Source organism: Solenopsis invicta, chromosome 16, assembly GCF_016802725.1.
Source record: "Solenopsis invicta isolate M01_SB chromosome 16, UNIL_Sinv_3.0, whole genome shotgun sequence".
Taxonomy (NCBI): Eukaryota; Metazoa; Arthropoda; class Insecta; order Hymenoptera; family Formicidae; genus Solenopsis; species Solenopsis invicta.
This window is the reverse complement of record NC_052679.1, coordinates 24,679,485-24,697,237: the sequence shown is the minus strand read 5'-3', so window position 1 is coordinate 24,697,237 and position 17,753 is coordinate 24,679,485. Positions and strand designations below refer to the sequence as shown.

At 36.0% G+C, this 17,753-nt stretch overlaps 4 protein-coding genes across 8 annotated transcripts in view; 3 read left to right on the top strand and 1 right to left on the bottom strand.

Moving 5' to 3' along the window:
- The window catches only part of LOC105193823 (RNA-binding protein Musashi homolog 2), a 115,126-nt gene extending 113,034 nt beyond the window's left edge, over positions 1 to 2,092 (bottom strand). For 2 of the 4 annotated variants that reach the window (XM_039458894.1, XM_039458896.1), the window contains exon 1: positions 835 to 1,073. The gene's annotated coding sequence lies outside the window, so the exon portion shown is untranslated. Of the gene's footprint in view, positions 1 to 834; positions 1,074 to 1,541; positions 1,581 to 1,713 lie in introns of those variants that run through there. The other 2 variants (XM_039458902.1, XM_039458897.1) reach the window with 2 other exon arrangements.
- A 2,064-nt stretch (positions 2,093 to 4,156) lies between these two features.
- On the top strand, positions 4,157 to 5,827 carry LOC120359844 (THAP domain-containing protein 6-like). 2 transcript variants are annotated; one of them, XM_039459229.1, is made up of 4 exons: positions 4,157 to 4,394; positions 4,715 to 4,880; positions 5,070 to 5,168; positions 5,252 to 5,827. In XM_039459229.1, the coding sequence occupies exons 1-4, from the start codon at positions 4,297 to 4,299 to the stop codon at positions 5,666 to 5,668; spliced, it is 780 nt and encodes a 259-aa protein (XP_039315163.1). In that variant the 5' UTR covers positions 4,157 to 4,296; the 3' UTR covers positions 5,669 to 5,827. The 2 variants fall into 2 exon arrangements, with proteins under 2 accessions (XP_039315163.1, XP_039315164.1); XM_039459230.1 differs by having other exon boundaries at positions 4,216 to 4,394; positions 4,573 to 4,880.
- A 220-nt stretch (positions 5,828 to 6,047) lies between these two features.
- Positions 6,048 to 11,233, top strand: LOC105193819 (phosphatidylinositol 4-kinase type 2-alpha). The gene is made up of 6 exons (XM_011158423.3): positions 6,048 to 7,117; positions 8,325 to 8,443; positions 8,570 to 9,062; positions 9,707 to 9,972; positions 10,066 to 10,205; positions 10,291 to 11,233. The coding sequence occupies exons 1-6, from the start codon at positions 6,757 to 6,759 to the stop codon at positions 10,382 to 10,384; spliced, it is 1,473 nt and encodes a 490-aa protein (XP_011156725.1). The 5' UTR covers positions 6,048 to 6,756; the 3' UTR covers positions 10,385 to 11,233.
- Positions 11,234 to 11,901: 668 nt separating this feature from the next.
- On the top strand, positions 11,902 to 16,753 carry LOC105193818. Its single transcript, XM_011158422.3, has 5 exons — positions 11,902 to 12,175; positions 12,852 to 13,169; positions 14,135 to 14,384; positions 14,493 to 14,764; positions 15,028 to 16,753. The coding sequence occupies exons 2-5, from the start codon at positions 12,868 to 12,870 to the stop codon at positions 15,284 to 15,286; spliced, it is 1,083 nt and encodes a 360-aa protein (XP_011156724.2). The 5' UTR covers positions 11,902 to 12,175; positions 12,852 to 12,867; the 3' UTR covers positions 15,287 to 16,753.
- Positions 16,754 to 17,753: the final 1,000 nt, after the last annotated feature.

The following is a 17,753-nucleotide window of genomic DNA, read 5'->3' as shown; positions in this document are numbered from 1 at the left end:
AATCCGTTCACGACCGGCGTTTCGTTTTGATCGAGAAACAATGATCGCTCGTTGAATTATTTATTAATTGAATTAGGTATAGAATAGTTTATATATTAGCTATACATAATTCATTATGATTGAATTTGTTGTTAGGGAATTACGTCAGTCCGAAATTAATTGGTTCTTTTTTTTCGTTTTATCTCTTTGTGGATTTCTGAACTGAAAAACGCGGAGGTGGAAAAATTAATTTTGTTATTAATTTGCGTTGGAGAGTCCGGCGATGCGCTAATAATAGTCTTCGTTTTATTAAATATGGGGATACGCGCCCTTTACAGGAAAATATTTAAAAACGTGACAAAAAGAGTACACGAGATAGAAAGCAAATGTCAATGCACGAGCGTACACTCATACAAAAAATATATAGGTCTTGGCTATTATAAAAAATACGCGAAAAAAGGGGCGGATGGAAGGTAAATGTGATAAAAAATAAAAACGAGCGATGTTTTTCAGTATTTTTGGCTCCCCACGACGTTGTCCGACAGTCAAACGGTCAATAAACCGAGTTAAATTAGCAAATTTCGAGATTTTATCGTGGGAGCATAGGCTCGTCGTCGCATCGCGTCGCGTCGCATATAATTGGCAAGTCGATGGCGATTGACTGCCAATGTGCTCGCGACAGGTTATAAACGTCGCGCGCAGCGATCGAACCTGCTCGTTTCAATTACAGCCCCTCGACCACACGGCACGCTTGGTCTCTTTCCCTCTCGCGCGCGCGCGCGACATAGCCGGAACTCGAAACGGCGGAAAAGCGAGAGCGTACAGTTTATACAGCATTGGGGATGATCGCCTTACCTGTGGACATTCGTCTCTCTCGAGGGAGATGGAGGGATGAGGGAGGATGAGGAGGCGGCGGTGCGGAATCCTGTTTTCCTCGAGGCAAGCGTGCGCGAGTCGGCTCGACCCGCGACGACAGCTAAACGATCACTACGGAGGAGAACGGTGGCGACATAATAGTCTGGCGACAGCGCGGGGATGAGAGTGGCGACGCGTGAGAGAATGGAGACGAGCCGGTAGGCCAGCCAGTCGCGCACCAACTGCAAAAGCTGTGCGGAAGCGACGGAGGCGGCGGCTGTGGCGGCGGCATCCTCGCGACGTCGCGCCTCGCCTGATTATGCCGCTGCCACTGGCCGGCCGCGCGATCGATACGCGCGCGCGCGCGCGCGCTCCCGCTCTCTCGCTCTCTCCTCTCTGTGGCGTCAGTGCCGTGCGTCGCGCCGCGTCGCGTCGCCCAGTGCGGTGGCGCCCTTGGTCGGTGGCGAACGGTAACGGGACGAACGTGCCGCGTACTCATTGATAATTATTACCGGCAGCGAGCATCCAAAGCGGATATCAACCTTCCTATACTCGCACGATTTTCTTTCACATGTATAAAACTCGCGTGGGGTGTTTCTGATAATGAGGTATCAGAAACATTAAATAGATCTCTATCAATGAATCTTTCTATCGATATAATAAACAGAGATTCTCATTACTGGATTGAAATATAATTTATCACTCACCGACACACGATGCGCAGCAGCGGAGTTTTCAACGTCGATCTGTAAAACACAAATGAATATAAATTGTAGCAGCGTTAACTTAAATACATAAATACTTGAAACAAAGAAATTCAATCAGTTGAGAAATTTGCTTAACTATTTTTTTTTCCAAGTACAGATAAAATGTACTCACCCACAGGGTTGTTCCGCCGTTGCCTGATACTTCTCCCGAGTCTCCGCATCCTCTCAGAATCGCCCATGCACCATACAACACACTCGCGAACGAGATATGAACGCGCTATTACGATCACGTGCTAATTCGATATTCCGTCGTAACATTTCATCGTCGCGCACGAAGACACGTCCGACATGGGTGGTAGCACGCGAGCTACTGCGCGACGCCTTGCTAGGACGAAACACGCGGGTTGATTAACCTTGACCGTTTATGCCGTCCCGCAACAACAACAATAACGCGCGTGTCTCCGAGCGAACTCGCTGTTTTGTACGAACGCGTAGGTCTACTCTCACAAAAACTCGTATGTGTAGACAATTAAACATTGACATCGCCGACATCGATGACGTCACGCGAGGAGGTACGTCGTACAAATGGCGCGAAACATTGCGCGATCGCGTCGCCCAGTACGCATACAGGCGAAGGGTCAACACGCATACATCTCAGAACGATCGTCACTCGTTTCATTCCATACTGTGTATAAACACTCGAACTATATGTGCCGAGGTACACACAGGTAGACACGGCGTGATCGGAACTCGCGCTGCGCGGTTCGTGCCGGCCGGCGGCGGCACTCGAAATGCGTAGCTGCCCGGCGACGGAGGAGAAATTGCTGCGCACTTGCGTGCGACAGATTTCCGCGAATTTAACTGTCTCTCGCGAAATACGCTTATCGCGGTGACTCCTCGTCGCACGATTGTCACACGCGTGTCGAATTTGAACTTCCTGCGACTGTACTTACAGCGATGAAACGCGTCGCGACGATTGTCGACACGGAACGGATTCGTCGTACTTCCATTACACCGCCGGCCGCCACTCTACTACTGACCACTACTAGCGGAACGCCGAACTAGCTCCGAATGGCTCCGAAACGTTACGAATCGACGATCGGTAACGTATGTATACTTTCCAGGAAGAATTTGCCCAAGGAAAAAATTTCACACATTTCCAACGATCGATAAGCTTTTCGTTGTTTGATCTACGTTAATTCTGCTGTTCATTTTGAATTTATTATACAACCATATTGTTTGACTCAATGTGATGAAAAAGTTTCGACGGATATCCTCTCGCGGCCGTGTGTTCCTGTCGCAACGTGACGATGTCGCGCCTTGTTTTAATAATTACCGCGCGATCGCAATTGATATCCCGTTCGCGAGTGTTATTATTGTGTTGGTTGTGCATTGACTGGATTTGAGAGGAGACAGAGGCTCGGGAGGAGCATCGGGCAACGGCGGAACAATCCTGTGGGTGAGTTATTCATACATTAGCCGTAGAACATAGAAAAAAATGGTCAACTTGGTTAAATTTCTTTACTTTAAGTATTTACGTATTCAAGTTAACGCCGCTATAATTTATTTATGTTTTACAGGTTGACGTTAAAAATTCCGCTGCTGCGCATCGTGTGTCGGTGAGTGACAAATTGTCTTACCTCAGTAAAAAATATTATAACGATTATATGGCCCAAAATAATCCCAATTAACTTTGAACAATTGTTGCGCAATATAATATGATTATACAAACTTGCACATACATTACAGTTGCCATAATACTGCTACACAATTTCATTCATCGTTGAGAAATAATTTTTTATTTATTTTTAGCAAGAATTTATATAGATGCAAATTAGTCAATAGATCTAATATTAATTTTAAAGAAACAGTTTAATATTTATGACAGTTTTGTACATATACATATATATGTTAAGTAAATATTTTAGCATTTTCAGTATCTAAAATATACATTTAAATATATTTTTTTAATTTATTATGCTTCTACATGATTTACATTTTTGTATAAATTAACTCAAACTAAAATAGGTCATAAATATTAATGTAGAATAATATTCAATAAACCTACAGGGTGTTCATTAATGATTGTACTCACTTTTTACCATAGAAGCCTGATTTACCGACGGATATGTATTTCTAACATATTATTATATTAGAAATAACAAATGCGTGCTTCTATGGTAAAACGTGGGGACAATCATTAATGAATACCCTGTATAAATTCTTTTTAATTTCTCTGTGTCCTAGCTCTGGGTATCCTACAGAAATATATATTTGTCTTGAACTTAATAATTTCGTCTGTTTTCGATTTTTTTTCGTTTTTTCTTGATCATTCTTCGTTTTTTGCGTATATTCTATATTCTATCTTCTATACTTTATAGTTATTATTGCTACACTGATCAGAAAAGTCTCTTGTACAGCGTAATTAATTCCTATAGCCCGAATTAATCTGGCGCCAAGCGATTATCACATTTTTCGTCTACAGTGAGGCACTGTGCAGTCGCAGATTCATTTCTAATGATGAAATAAAGCGAGTACCATTGACGTATGAATATCTGGACGGAGCCTAAAGGCGCGGGGAGTGAACATTTTAGGGGAGGAGGGGGCCGCCATATTGTCTGGCGACATTAGTACTGCCATCTGTGAGTAGACTAAGGAAACAACTGTGTTTTCGTCTGTTTTCGTCCAGTGCTCCAGTTTCTGTGTGACGTGTGTTGTGTACAAAAAAGTTACCTTAAAAAATAATTTGTAAAAAATGCCGCTTTGTATTGCAATCGGTTGTTGCAATAAAAGCTACCGAAAAAGCAAAGAGCAAATTAATATTGAAAAAAATATTGCAATTACATTTCACCGGTAAGTACTGTATATTTATAACCTACAAAATAAAATTTGCTTCTATTTTATATATTTAAATAAAATAAGATTTAATGAAAATGTTTTTGCTGCTTGTGTCTGAGCGTCGAACATTCTCGTTGATTCATATTAATAATGTAGATCCTTTGTATCCATTATACATTATCCGTCTTTCAAGTTGTTATAGGCTTATTGACGGAAGCTCCTCGCGTGAACCGCGTGAACGTTGTTTTTACGCACGGACTTCGGTGGATTGAAACGTACCTTGCATGCTACTATTTATTTTATATACAATTTAGTTGATATGTGTGTTTCATTAGATTTCCACAAGATGAATCAAAAAAATTAACTTGGGCTAAAGTTATGGGCCTTCAGATGGAATGTTTACCCAAGTCTTCACATTTATGCTCGTTGCATTTTTCGGACGACGACTTCGATCGCAGTTCCCTGACACGAATAAGATTGAGAGAAAATGCCATTCCAATTGTAAATATCGTTTTATTTGAATTATATTATTTTATTTATGTGAATATAATTCTGTTTGAAAAGTTTATTCGAGATCACATAATTGATATATTCAAATTATCAAAAAATCATTAGATTATTATTATATAGCATTTATAATATAAAATCTATGGATAAATGTATATATTAAAAGAAATTTTATATTTACAGTCAAATATTTCAAAAGTTGCGGGTGCAGAAGAAGTCTCTTTGCAAAGTAATACATTGTCAGCTACATCAACAGAGTCGGTGCACGAGGATGATTCGATTGTGAGTACTTTTCTCGAGCATAAGATTCATTATATTCAACTAAGTGCAATGAATAAAATTTTAAATGTTATGTACAATTACAGTGCGAGCCGGAAATAAGCAGAATTACATTAAAAAGAAAAAGAGAAGAAGAGTCTACTTCATTTGGTGTGTATACCGAGCGACTGGAGGATACACCACGGAAAAAATTATTGCGCAAAACTTTAATGCACCAAAAGAAATATTATGAAAGGCAAGTGCAAACATTAAAACAAAAAAATAAGCGGTATGAGAAACAGATCGCGCAATTGAATACAGTTCTAAAGGAACTCAAACAAAAAAGTTTATTGGCAGACGAACATGCCGATATATTAAAAACAATAGGTAAGAGTAATATAATAAACTTGTTGAAGCGTTTAACAGCAAAGAGTAAAATATCAAGTAATAAAAAAAAAAACAAAGATAATAAAGAAAGTGAAAGACACTTTCGCAATAAATTAACATTGTTCCAAGGACAATAGTATTTCAAATTACATTATCTTGTGTTTTAATGATATTGTATCAATGTTATTCTCGAATGATTGTATCAATTTAAATAAATATTGTATCAATTTTTTCTGTAATTATTGTATCAATTTCAATAAATATTGTAATAAAAATTATTTTATTTTACAAAAACATATTATTTTGAACGATTAAAACCAGTCTCACTTTCTTTTCTTTAATTCAATAATACAATTCTTTCAATCAATTCATGTTGAATTTCAAACAGAGCGCCAAAATGTCGCCAGACAATATGGCCGATCCCCCGTCCCGCTAATGTCGATCCCCTCGCCTGAAATCCGACCTTACGCTCCGTCCAGATATTCATACGTCAATGGCGAGTACACTTGCACCCGTCGCAATTATTTAAATCCGATCGATCCAAAGAGAGCTGGTGTGACGATCGGGATCAATCGCAATGTCGCGGCATATGGCGGCACGGCGAATGCGGCATCCGCGGCGAAGTCGCCGAATCATATGAGAGAAATGAGAAAACCAGAAGGAAAGAGAGAGAGAGAGAGAGAGAGAGAGAAAATGCATACGCGTCGTGCCAACATGGCGGTAATCCTATCAGCTGATAGCGGTCGCCGCTGGCATGACGGGCCGCATTTTGGTTAATCGGGTTAGATCGCAATAGCTATCATCCCTTCTCCCCTGTACCGCTGCCCTGTCATCGTCCTTGCCGCGCGGCCGACGGAACGCTGCTGCCTACGTCCACCTACGTCAGGCTACGCGTGCTGGCCTATCCACGCTACGTTACATCTGTGACAATACGTGCGATCCGGATGACGCATCGACGACGATGTTAACGCATTCCTCGCACGCTGGCACGTACACGTATCGCGGCAGCAATCGGAGGCAACCGAGAACGAGCGTGCGTCGCTGACAGGCGATAGATAGCACGCGGGAATGTCGTAAGGGTGACAATCGTCCGTCGGTTTGGTTAGAGAGGGACCCTGGATCCCTGGAGTGCCCTGGAGTCAGTTCAGGTGAATCGCCGGTGAGCGAGGTCCTCGCTTTGATCCTCGCGGCGCGGGATCGCCGTCACGAGAGCGAGCGATCTGTGATGAGCGACTCCGAACAGCGACAGCTGCACGTGCCTTATCGAGAGTATCATAGTCAGAACAATACCAGCCCCGCCACCACCGCCGCAGCCGCTACCGCCGCTGCCGCTCTGGTGGAGACCGATGCGCTGGTGGACCTGTCCATCGCGCCCGTCAGCAGTAGCAGCAGCAGCAGTCACCATCGGCGTCTGTCGTCGCAGAACGATCAGCCGCCGTCGCCGGCTGATCTGCTTCCCGACGTCGAGTTCATTCCTGGTTTGAGCAACGACCAAACCCTAGCCATAGATTCCTCCGGGATCGACCGGGAGAGCCAGCCTCTCCTCGGTCGCTTGGAGCTCGACGTCACGTTCAACAGATTTCCAGGTTCGTCCGGTCTGCGATGCAACAGGAATCTTCTTGTTCACTGCAGCTGTATACATCCGTTGATGATTCGTAGTGGATACTTTCCAGCAATGACAACATAGCCGACATTGTGTAACACAGTATACGTCCCGGGTACTTTCCAACTATGTCAAGTCGATACAATTGCACGCATCTAACATGCTATATTTAATTGCATCCGTCGTTTTGTGTCACTCTCTATATTCAACACAGTCATAACATCATAAGGACGCCATAACTTTGTATAGTACACTCACTGGTAGTATACTCAATCCTAAGCATAACATCATATATCTTATACATACTTGTAATATGTAAGATATATGATGTTATTATGATTAGGATTAAGAACTTATCAAATATAAATTATCTATGTACATACATACAATGTGAACTATGTTTTACATGTCATCTCTGTAAATAATCCATGAGAATTATAGAATATTCAGATTTTCTTAGAAATAATGAAAAATATATTGTTTTTTTTTTTAATTTTTGATATATTTTAATATACATTTTCATTTTATCCATATTAAAGTCAGATATGTTGATAATCTTCTAACTTTATTACTTTTTTTCTGTATTATATTATCTAATATGTAATAATTTACATTGCATGTATAGTCTACATGAAAAAGATTCATGCAAATAATACATAGATAGTCTATGTAAACATAATTTTGAAATTTGATGCAATCTTGATTATGATGTTACCGAGTGATAAATTATATTTCATTTTTTTATTTTTAAATTATACATTTATTTTATAAATATTAAAATAAAATATATTTATAATCTTATAACTTATCAATCTTATATTTTTTTCTGTATTGTGTTATCCAATTTATCATAATTTACATTGCTTGTATTGTCTATATGAAAAATATATATGCAAAGAATACATAAATAATTCATGTAGACATAGTCATATGATATTATAATTTTTGTGTTCTATCTGGGTCAACGGATAACATTTTTTGAGGTGAAATGTAATGTTAAAATAAAAAAATGAAATAAAAAAGCTAAGCAGTGTTTCAGCTACAAGTCGACATTGTGTATCACACAGTGTATGACTGTGTTCCATTGCTGGAAAGCACCCGACATCTTGTGACCTTCTAAGAATCATCATTTTTCATATTTGTTATCACGCACATATTGAATTACACCTGACGTATGTATGTATTTGTAGACGATCCACAGTTCTCGGAACTGGTGTGGCAGGCTGAGTGCGCGATAGATAATGGAGTTTTCCCAGAGAGGATATACCAGGGTTCCAGCGGAAGCTACTTTGTCAAAAATCCAGCGGGGGTAAGATATAACTTCTTAAAAAATAGATTATAATTTATCCAAAAGTAAAAAATTAAAGTGCTTTTTATCACTTCTGATTCAGCAAGTTCATGTGCAAGTGATAATGGTTCTGTACTGTTTTGTTAGAAAATTATAGGTGTGTTCAAGCCAAAAGACGAAGAGCCTTATGGCAGGTTGAATCCAAAATGGACAAAGTGGATGCACAAGCTCTGCTGTCCGTGTTGCTTTGGCAGGAGCTGCCTGATTCCGAATCAGGGATACCTGAGCGAGGCGGGTGCTAGCTTGGTCGATCGTAAGCTGGGCCTCGGCATCGTGCCGAACACGAGAGTGGTGAAACTCGTCAGTGAAGTGTTCAATTATCCTCGCTTGGATCGTCAGAAGGCGCGCATGAAGCAGGCCATCATGGACCAGTTTCCTACGGTGGGATCGCATTTTAATCGCATTGGTCTACCGCCAAAGGTCGGTTCCTTCCAAGTCTTCGTGGATGGTTACAAGGATGCCGATTACTGGCTGAGGCGATGGGAGAACGAGTCCATGCCGGCGCGCTTGAGTAGAGAGTTTCAGCTTCAGTTCGAACGTTTGGTCATCCTAGATTATATCATCAGAAATACAGACAGAGGTGAATAATAAAACTGTTTCTCAATCGTGAATTTTTATGGAATTTTATTGATATTAAGAAGGAAATTTTTTAGAATTTTACGTTTAAATTTAAATTCCATTTTTTTCTGACAAAAATTGTTTTTTGATCCTTTTTTCTTGATAATGCAAAATTGATTAGCAATAAATATGACATATATATCTACATACATTCTCATGCGACTCGCAAATTTTTATAAAAAAAAATTATTGACAATAAAAGACAATACATTGTTCTAAATTGATGTAGGTTTAATACTTATCGAATTTTTTACTTCCGGTGAGCTGAATACGTGTATTGAGAGTTGGATACGCTATTTATGTACGATTCATATTATTATTCTTTAATATTTGTCCAAAATTAAATTTCTTCAAAATTTTACACACATTTTTAATATTGAAAACTTGGACGTCTTTTCTTTGTATGATTAAGGAACATTAAGAAATATAATAAAATAAAATTATTTCAAAACTATATTGAAAACATTTCCTAATTTTATCTCGAATTTTTAATAAAATTCCTGGAAAATCCGAGAATTTTCAGGAAATTTTTTTTATGGAATTTATATAAATAAACACAGTGTAATTATGTAATTTTTTTTCTCATGATTAATATTTCGTTTGTAGGTAATGACAATTGGCTGATCAAATACGACACTAGCGTTAGCAAAAACGGATCCGAACAGGGTGAAGTGAAGATTGCGGCGATCGACAATGGCCTGGCATTTCCTTTTAAGCATCCAGATTCTTGGAGGGCATACCCTTATCACTGGGCATGGTTAACTCAAGCGAAACAACCATTCAGTGAAATCACGAGAGAGCTAGTCCTGCCACAGCTCTCGGACCAGAATTTCGTACAGGATCTCTGCGACGATCTATATCAGTTATTTAAAGTATATTACACGTATTGCTTAACGAGCGTATAATGTTTTGCTCATTCGTACCATAATCTTACGTAAGCATAATTTGCTCATCTATTTCTGCAGCAAGATAAGGGCTTCGACAAACATCATTTCGACAGGCAAATGAGCGTGATGCGTGGCCAAATTTTGAATCTACAACAAGCGCTGAAAGACGCCAAAAGTCCCGTGCAATTGGTACAAATGCCGGCTGTAATCGTGGAAAAGTATACATATTTTTTTATTTATTACTTCCATTTTTAAATATATAGCAATGCATGTTACAGAGTTTCACGAATTGTTTTCTTCTAGGGCCAAAGGAAACGGCACTCCCAGGTTATTTTCATTTTCTGACACGTTTACCCAGCGCTTCCAGAACAAGAGTCCGTTCTTCTCCTGGTGTTGAAAACGAGAATTCGTAATTTAACAAGTGTCAGTGGTATCAGTGTCAGTCACTTTCTCCTCTTCAGCGCGAAAAATGTTATTATTTTTCTAAGTTTATTCCTACCTCTTTTAAACTTTATTTCCATCGCGCGGTTGCAAATTGATCAGGAGGACGCGGTTATTCTTTTTAGGCTGTCTTGTATTTATAATCTCTCTTTCTCTCAGTTTAATTGGGATATAAGATATTCGTACAATTATATTGTATACAGTAAATATAATATATATAATGTTAAAAGACATTTTCTTTTAATGCAAACAAGATTTAAAAAAAGGGCGTATGAAATTTAGATATATAATACATAAACACAAAAAAAAGAAGATACAGGGCAAGTTGTACGAAATGTCTCTCTCGTGTTTTCCACACGTATAAATACACACAAACATACACACACACACACACACACACACACACACACACACACACATATTGTAGTTTGTGCCAATCGGTACCGTGAAAGAAGTGCATAAGTTAATACCTGTAGAACTAATGTCATGCTACAACTTAGAAGATGGGATGGTAAAAGTATCTTGTATTTTGAATATAAGATATTTTTTTCTATTCTCATACGCCGAGAAGATGGCATTAGTTACTCCAGTTCTACGAGGTGTTGATCACTAGATACTTAAAATGCTGTATAAATTTTTTGGAAATTAAACTGTGATCCTTGTGGTACGCGCATGTCACGTCACGTCGCATATGTACTGACAACAGGAATTCCATGTAGTTATATACATAATATTAAGTACAAATGAAATTGCTACTGGAATACATATACGAAATAGAGTTTCTAGCGCAATTTTTAAATTGAAATTGTATTTTTGCCTATTATTCTCTTTTATAATATACACGTCGCATTGTGAAAGAAATAGAATTATGTGAGACCCTAGTGAGTTCAAAACTGATATCACAACGACATATCTTGCGATGAGAATAACACGAAGTTAGTTCCGAACCATATGTCAGACGTATCTTATCAGATTTTTAAAATATTATGAAACTTTGACTCCAAGATATTATTTTATATGTTTTGATATTTACAACATCGTTTACACGCGGAATAATATTTATGCAATTGTACATTGTATATATATGTACGATATATACGGTAAGAAAGATCTGAAGCTGCAATATGGAGGTAGTTGAAGCTTGTTCAAAAAGAAAAGCCTCGTCGTACACTAAAACGATGGCATGTCCATGCAAGGCAAAAGTAATTTTCATCTCGATATCTTACAAATTTTCAATTATCTTTGATGCTCTTGACATACACATGAAAAATCCGCTATTGTGAATGATACGCAACGTGAACTTTTCGTTATAATGATTTGATTGATAAGATTGCAAATTAATGTATCATAATTTATAATTGTTAATATCCGATTGTAATTATCACGATTGTATATTATATTCTGGTACAATATCAGTTATTAGCAAATTATTAATATTTATATAACTTGAACATTTATGTTACTAATCACAGTACAAAAGATACGTGCAGCCTCCACGTACAAAATCCTTCGCACCGGAGCGATTATACAAAGTACCGTCGACGCAATTTGAAGATAGGACGACGTATCACTTGTCTTATCAAAATGTGGATCGTGCAGCGGCGCGTTGTGCACGACTACAACCAATTCGTCCCACCCACACTTTTCAAAAAAGTACAGGCAAATTTTTTGATGAAACGACAAACAAATTATCATATCAACCCATATGGCAAACCGTAAAAGCAGAACCTATCGTACCGAAATGTAGGTAAGATGAAATCTGTGTACCATCATTGATAATGTTTGGAAAATTTTGAAAACGTGGAAATTATTTAGGGTCTTTACATTGAACAAAGATATTAAAATTTTGCTGTATCTACTGTATAGTTAAAAATAATTTCCACGATTTTATCCGTAATTATATAGCGAATCCTTGTGCTACGAAGCAAATGACAAGTCATGATTTAGAAACATAAAATCTTGGATGAAAAAATTTCACACACATTGCTTACATGTACTACAATAATAATATAATTTAAAAATCAGTTTTCCAGTTTGATTATTTTTAATCGTTAAAACTCTACAATATCATTTTTAAATGAGATTTTGGTATAATGCTTTGATTTACTGATTATAAAAGAATAAAAGTATACATATAAGGTTTTCACTCTGTGTGTGAAATCTCATCAGAATTCTCTTCTTACAATTTTTTTTAGTTACGTTATTTTTGGCATATTTGCCTATGGCAAATAGGCAATATGTTTCTTTTCGTGCTTCTTTTCAGTTTAACAGATCAGCAAATTTGAGCCTTGAGAGAAGAGATTTCCTTGTGTATTTCTTTTATTACAGAAAATGACATTGATTTGTGGAAAATCGATGCCATCTTTTACTAAGACACGCTGATAAAATTTGGAACAAGTTAATATAATAATTTTGCTATATAGACCGCTGAGTACAGGCATGATAGAAACTATGACGACAGTTCGTCACGATTACATGGCGAAACACGTGGAAAGGCCAGAGATGATTATACCCTGTGGAAATATTCGCACAAGTTCGGCTCCGTTGGACGACAGAACGATGGCAAGATTGTCTTACGTTTCTCCAGGTCCTATTGAACCTGTAATCAGTTTCAAACCGATATTAAAGTACCGTCCATCGAGCCAGCCGCTTCCCAAAGAGACGACGCAAAAACTGAGCTACCAGCCTTTTATAGTCGTCAAGAAAGAGTTGCATCCTTGGGCACAGAAACCGATGTACAAGTACGTGAATTTGAGCGTTGCATTCTCACAATAAGAAAATCTGTTAATAATAAAAGACATAATAAATCCAAATGATAACACAATAATATTTTATAATTGTTTTCTGTAATGCAAAAAAATATATACATATTTAATCCGAATTATTATGAATAGAATTACCTTATTAAAGGATAGGATAGGGTAATATTTTTAACTAACTCAAGTTGAAATTCATGACTTATAAAATTAATTTAATTAGAGTAAAAAGTTACATGAATAAAAAACTATTAATTAAAAGTTACGTTAAAAATAAGTTTAATTAAAAATCAATTTTTAAGAAAGTATTTATATTAAATTAATCGTAATTTTTTAAAATTAAACCAAATAATTACAATTGGAATTAAATTTTAATTATTTTATTTAAATTAAGTTTATATAAAATAGCAAGAAATATTGTTTTTTATAAGGAGAATCTTTACAATTTTTTTTACATAATTTTTTAGATGACTTAAAAAATTAATTAAAAATAATTCGAAACAAAACAAACTTTTGGGAGTCTTGTGCGGTTATTAGTAGTACATATGTAATGTAATATTTTACTTAATATTTCACTTTTTGTAAAATATATAAGTTTAAATGTTTATATTAGCGCACTGATAACCGCGGCAAGACTCTTAAAAGTCCATTGTCCTGTTTCGTTTAGTTTAAATTTATAGGAGTCTTTGGTGTTTTTGTTTTGGTTAATAAAGTTTTAAAAAGAAGTAGTTGAAATAAAAAATTAACTAAGTTAAGTAAAAAGTTATTAACTTTTCATTACTTTTTTAACTACCCAATTACGTTTGTTAATATTGGCTATTTATTATAATTAAGCAAATTTTAATATGAAATAATAAAATTTCTCTTCCCACGTGACGCGGTGTAACAACAATAGAAATCGCTTCGCTCATTTTTTGTAACAAAGATGGTATTAATCCGAATGTTTGAAGGTCACCGGACATCGCCATGTGCGGCAAAACTACTTATTCTGAAAGCTATATGGAGAACGATGCGGTTTCCGTGGAGAAGCCTTTTCTTCCTGTCGTAACATACGTACTTCCTTATGGCGCGCAATTTGCAGATAAAACTATCTACAAAGAGAGCTATCTACCGGGTGACGCGGAGCGCGTCGTGCCGATTGTTCCATCCGGCAATATCTCTATCCCCGACGTAAAGATGACCGCCGATACGACTAGCAAGGTGCGACTTCGTAATTATTCCTAAGTCACGTAATAAAAAAAAAACCGTTAGTTTCTATGACGATTTATAACTCGCATAATTCTCATTATGCGAGTTGCTTAATTGCAGTTGAGTTATCAACCAGTCTGGACCGAGAAACGAAAACCATTTGTACCGAGCATTAAGACCAAGTTGGCAACAGCTAAAATGCAATCGGAAACGACGACCCGTTGCGAATACGTAGCAAAAACGTCGATGCGTCCGGACCTTATCGTCCCCTCCGACAATATCCGCACTGTCGACGTACCGTTGGAGGGAGACACGACGACTGGATTATCTTACGTAAAACCTGATGTGATAAAACCTGTCCGCAGCTACAAGCCCGTTACGCAATATTACAGGTGAGAGAAGAAACGAGAAACGTTTATATGAAGGTTCAAAGGACATTTATTATGCAGCTAAAACTCGTTTCCTCACCTGCATCAAAAGCTTTACTTACCTTTGTCATTAATTTCTTTATTGTTTTTACTTTGCTATAAAATTTATATAGTTATGCATTTGTCGCGTGACGTCTAATTTACGCCCGCCAGCTGTTGCCGCTGTTCAGCTGTGTTTTATATAAGTTATAAGGTATCGTAATCGATCCGATGTGCACTCTGTCCAGGCCGGAAATTAAGATCGACAGCGAGACGATAAATAAATTATCGTACCAAACGTGGACGCCGCAACCTAAAGAGGAACTTCCGTGGGCTCGAAGGAGCAAATATCGAGCTCCGGAATATTCGATGGCCAGCGACACGGTCTATCACATGAGTTATCCCGTACCAGGTCATTATGTCGAAGACGATTCGTGCAGGGAGTGTCCTTGCCCGGTCGAACACAAACAGGATAATGTTTCGTCTGTTTTAACAGCAGCGTCTTAAATGCGCTTTAATTTGGATCGAATAACGTCTGCATGCCGAAAATAAATTCCAATCTACTTTCATATTATTTTTAACTCGCAGAGTGATCAACGTTCTATTTTTGGAACAGAAACGTCTTTATGAATAAAATTTTTTTAAAGAAACAATCACACATCTTTTAAATCTTACAATATTTATTTTGAGTACATTAAAGTTTTTTTTTCAATGAAGCTAATAATTATATATACTAAACAAAAACATGGGATTGCGCTAATTACATTTATGGCATCTGATAAATTAATAACGTAGATAAAATCAAGAATGTTGAATTTACATCTTACTTCACGAGATTTCGGATACGTCGAGCAAATCGTGTGAAATCGCTATTCTAAATATAGCTGTAACAATAAACAGCTGGGTTACTGGATAGCTTTATGGTAGCTGACTATCAAGTAAAAGACTCACATTCAATTTTTCTTCATTGCCATTCTATTTGTGTTATAACAAATTTTAGTGAGAAAATATTATTCTACTGTAATAGAAACATCCAAAAGTCTTAAATTTAAATGAAACGAATCATTGTCAAGGTTGGGCAATAAAATAACAACCTTAAATAACTTTGTATTCAATAACTTTTAACATAACTCACAATTAATTTCAAATAAATTAATTTTTAACTTCAATCAGTTATTTTTAAAACATTTTAACTTGTTAACTTTTTTCTTGCGTTAAAAATTTCTTGTTTTGTAATCGATAAATAATATATATGCATTATAATTATATAATGTACATGTATAATTCGCAAAATTTAAGTAAATAATTGATCTTTATATAAATTTTAATATTTAAATTGCTACATTTTATAATATAATTTGACATTTATGCTTTTAAAAAAAGTATTTCTTTTTATTTTAGAAGAGGAAAATTAGATCAAATAATCTTGCACTGATAAAAAATGTGTATAAAAATTTGCTTACCTCGGCATTGAATTTTACAAGTCAGTTGTACTAACAAGAAAAATGTTTTAACGTTGAAAGAACTTATAAACATGGCACTTTAATCAATCTTGCGTATACGTTCGACTGGATTTATTTTCCTGTTCACACATAAACTAATCTTTATTTGATGTGATAAGTCTCTGTTAGAGATTTGCAAGCAGAACCCAAGTAAAGAAATCTTCAATCTGTTCTAGTAAATCATAATTTAATACATTCTTACTTTCAAGAAAGTTATATGTCGAAGGTGAACACTTTGTGAATTTACATAAAAATATCTTTAATGTTTAAATTTATTTTCTAAATATTATTTATTATTTGTAAACATAATAGTTTACATTATCAAAGCGGCCATGCTCGACTCGTGATGTTATAGAATAATTTCCCAATATATGTAAAAGAAAAAATGCATTCCTATATAAAAAACCAATATTTTTGTATTTTAAATTTGTATAAATTTAATTTACAAATAAAGTATTAAATTTAACTTTAAGAACGTGGTGATTATAATCTAAGAATTGTAGTCTGCTTTTTGTGTCAAATATCAAAATTTAAATCCACCCAGGATAAATCGGATTTTTGATTAATCACCATCATCTCTCGGAAGGCAATAACAAATCACCGAGAGTACCTTTGCCAAGACAGTCATTATGAAATATGCATAAGAATACATCAAATAAAAACCACGATTTTCACTCATGAAAAACTCACTTGAAAGAAAGAAAACTGTAAAAATATTAAACTTTATTATTGTCTTAACTTTGAAAATAATTTATGTAATTATTTTGTTATTTCAAATGTAGTTTTAAAAAATTACGTTGTAATTTAACATAAATAATGCTTTTCTAAATTAAAATTTAAGTTAATTTAATCTTAATTCAACTTTTAACTAACAATTAGTTATTTCTTTATTTACGGAATTTTTAGCGTAACTTAATTGCACAAGTCATTAACTTTAAGTTAATTTAATTAAAAAAAATATATATTAACTTACTCAATCCTGGTCATCACACAAAGAAAAAAATAATCACGATTGAATTAATTCTTCAAGGACACCCAGAAAAATTTAAAGAATCCAGAAAGTTTTTAATTTTTAATTACTCACTAAGAAAGGATCGGTTCGCTTTCCCAAAAGAAGTTGTTGATAATGAAAACTTATCGATCAAGTAACGTCATATATGTATTTTGTCAATCGTATTTCGTATAGCGAAAGTTGAGTTGAGGTGACCCCTGAAATCTTGTAAAGTTGCATTTTTCGTGAGTGAATTATTTTTACTATTTTTTGCCTTAATTTCGATGTATAAATAAAAAATTATTTTCGTTATAATAAATATAGGCGTTCAATACAAAGCCATTGAGATGATAGAATTCTATGCAGAAGAAATTCTTTTTTCATAGAAATGTGTTAAAATGTAATAAAAACTTTTTAGTGCAATGAACAATTTTATAATAAAGTATTTAAGATTTTCTTTACAAAAAGTAATTTTATATTA

Bases quoted from the DNA above. Each gene is read 5' to 3' on its own strand.
- LOC120359844 (XM_039459229.1), top strand. From the start codon at position 4,297: ATGCCGCTTTGTATTGCAATCGGTTGTTGCAATAAAAGCTACCGAAAA. The intron at 4,395-4,714 runs GTAAGTACTGTA...GTGTTTCATTAG, and splicing joins ATTGCAATTACATTTCACCG to ATTTCCACAAGATGAATCAA. The intron at 4,881-5,069 runs GTAAATATCGTT...TTATATTTACAG, and splicing joins GAGAAAATGCCATTCCAATT to TCAAATATTTCAAAAGTTGC.
- LOC105193819 (XM_011158423.3), top strand. From the start codon at position 6,757: ATGAGCGACTCCGAACAGCGACAGCTGCACGTGCCTTATCGAGAGTAT. The intron at 8,444-8,569 runs GTAAGATATAAC...CTGTTTTGTTAG, and splicing joins TTGTCAAAAATCCAGCGGGG to AAAATTATAGGTGTGTTCAA. The intron at 10,206-10,290 runs GTATACATATTT...GTTTTCTTCTAG, and splicing joins CCGGCTGTAATCGTGGAAAA to GGCCAAAGGAAACGGCACTC.
- LOC105193818 (XM_011158422.3), top strand. From the start codon at position 12,868: ATGATAGAAACTATGACGACAGTTCGTCACGATTACATGGCGAAACAC. The intron at 13,170-14,134 runs GTACGTGAATTT...GAATGTTTGAAG, and splicing joins GCACAGAAACCGATGTACAA to GTCACCGGACATCGCCATGT. The intron at 14,385-14,492 runs GTGCGACTTCGT...GCTTAATTGCAG, and splicing joins CCGCCGATACGACTAGCAAG to TTGAGTTATCAACCAGTCTG.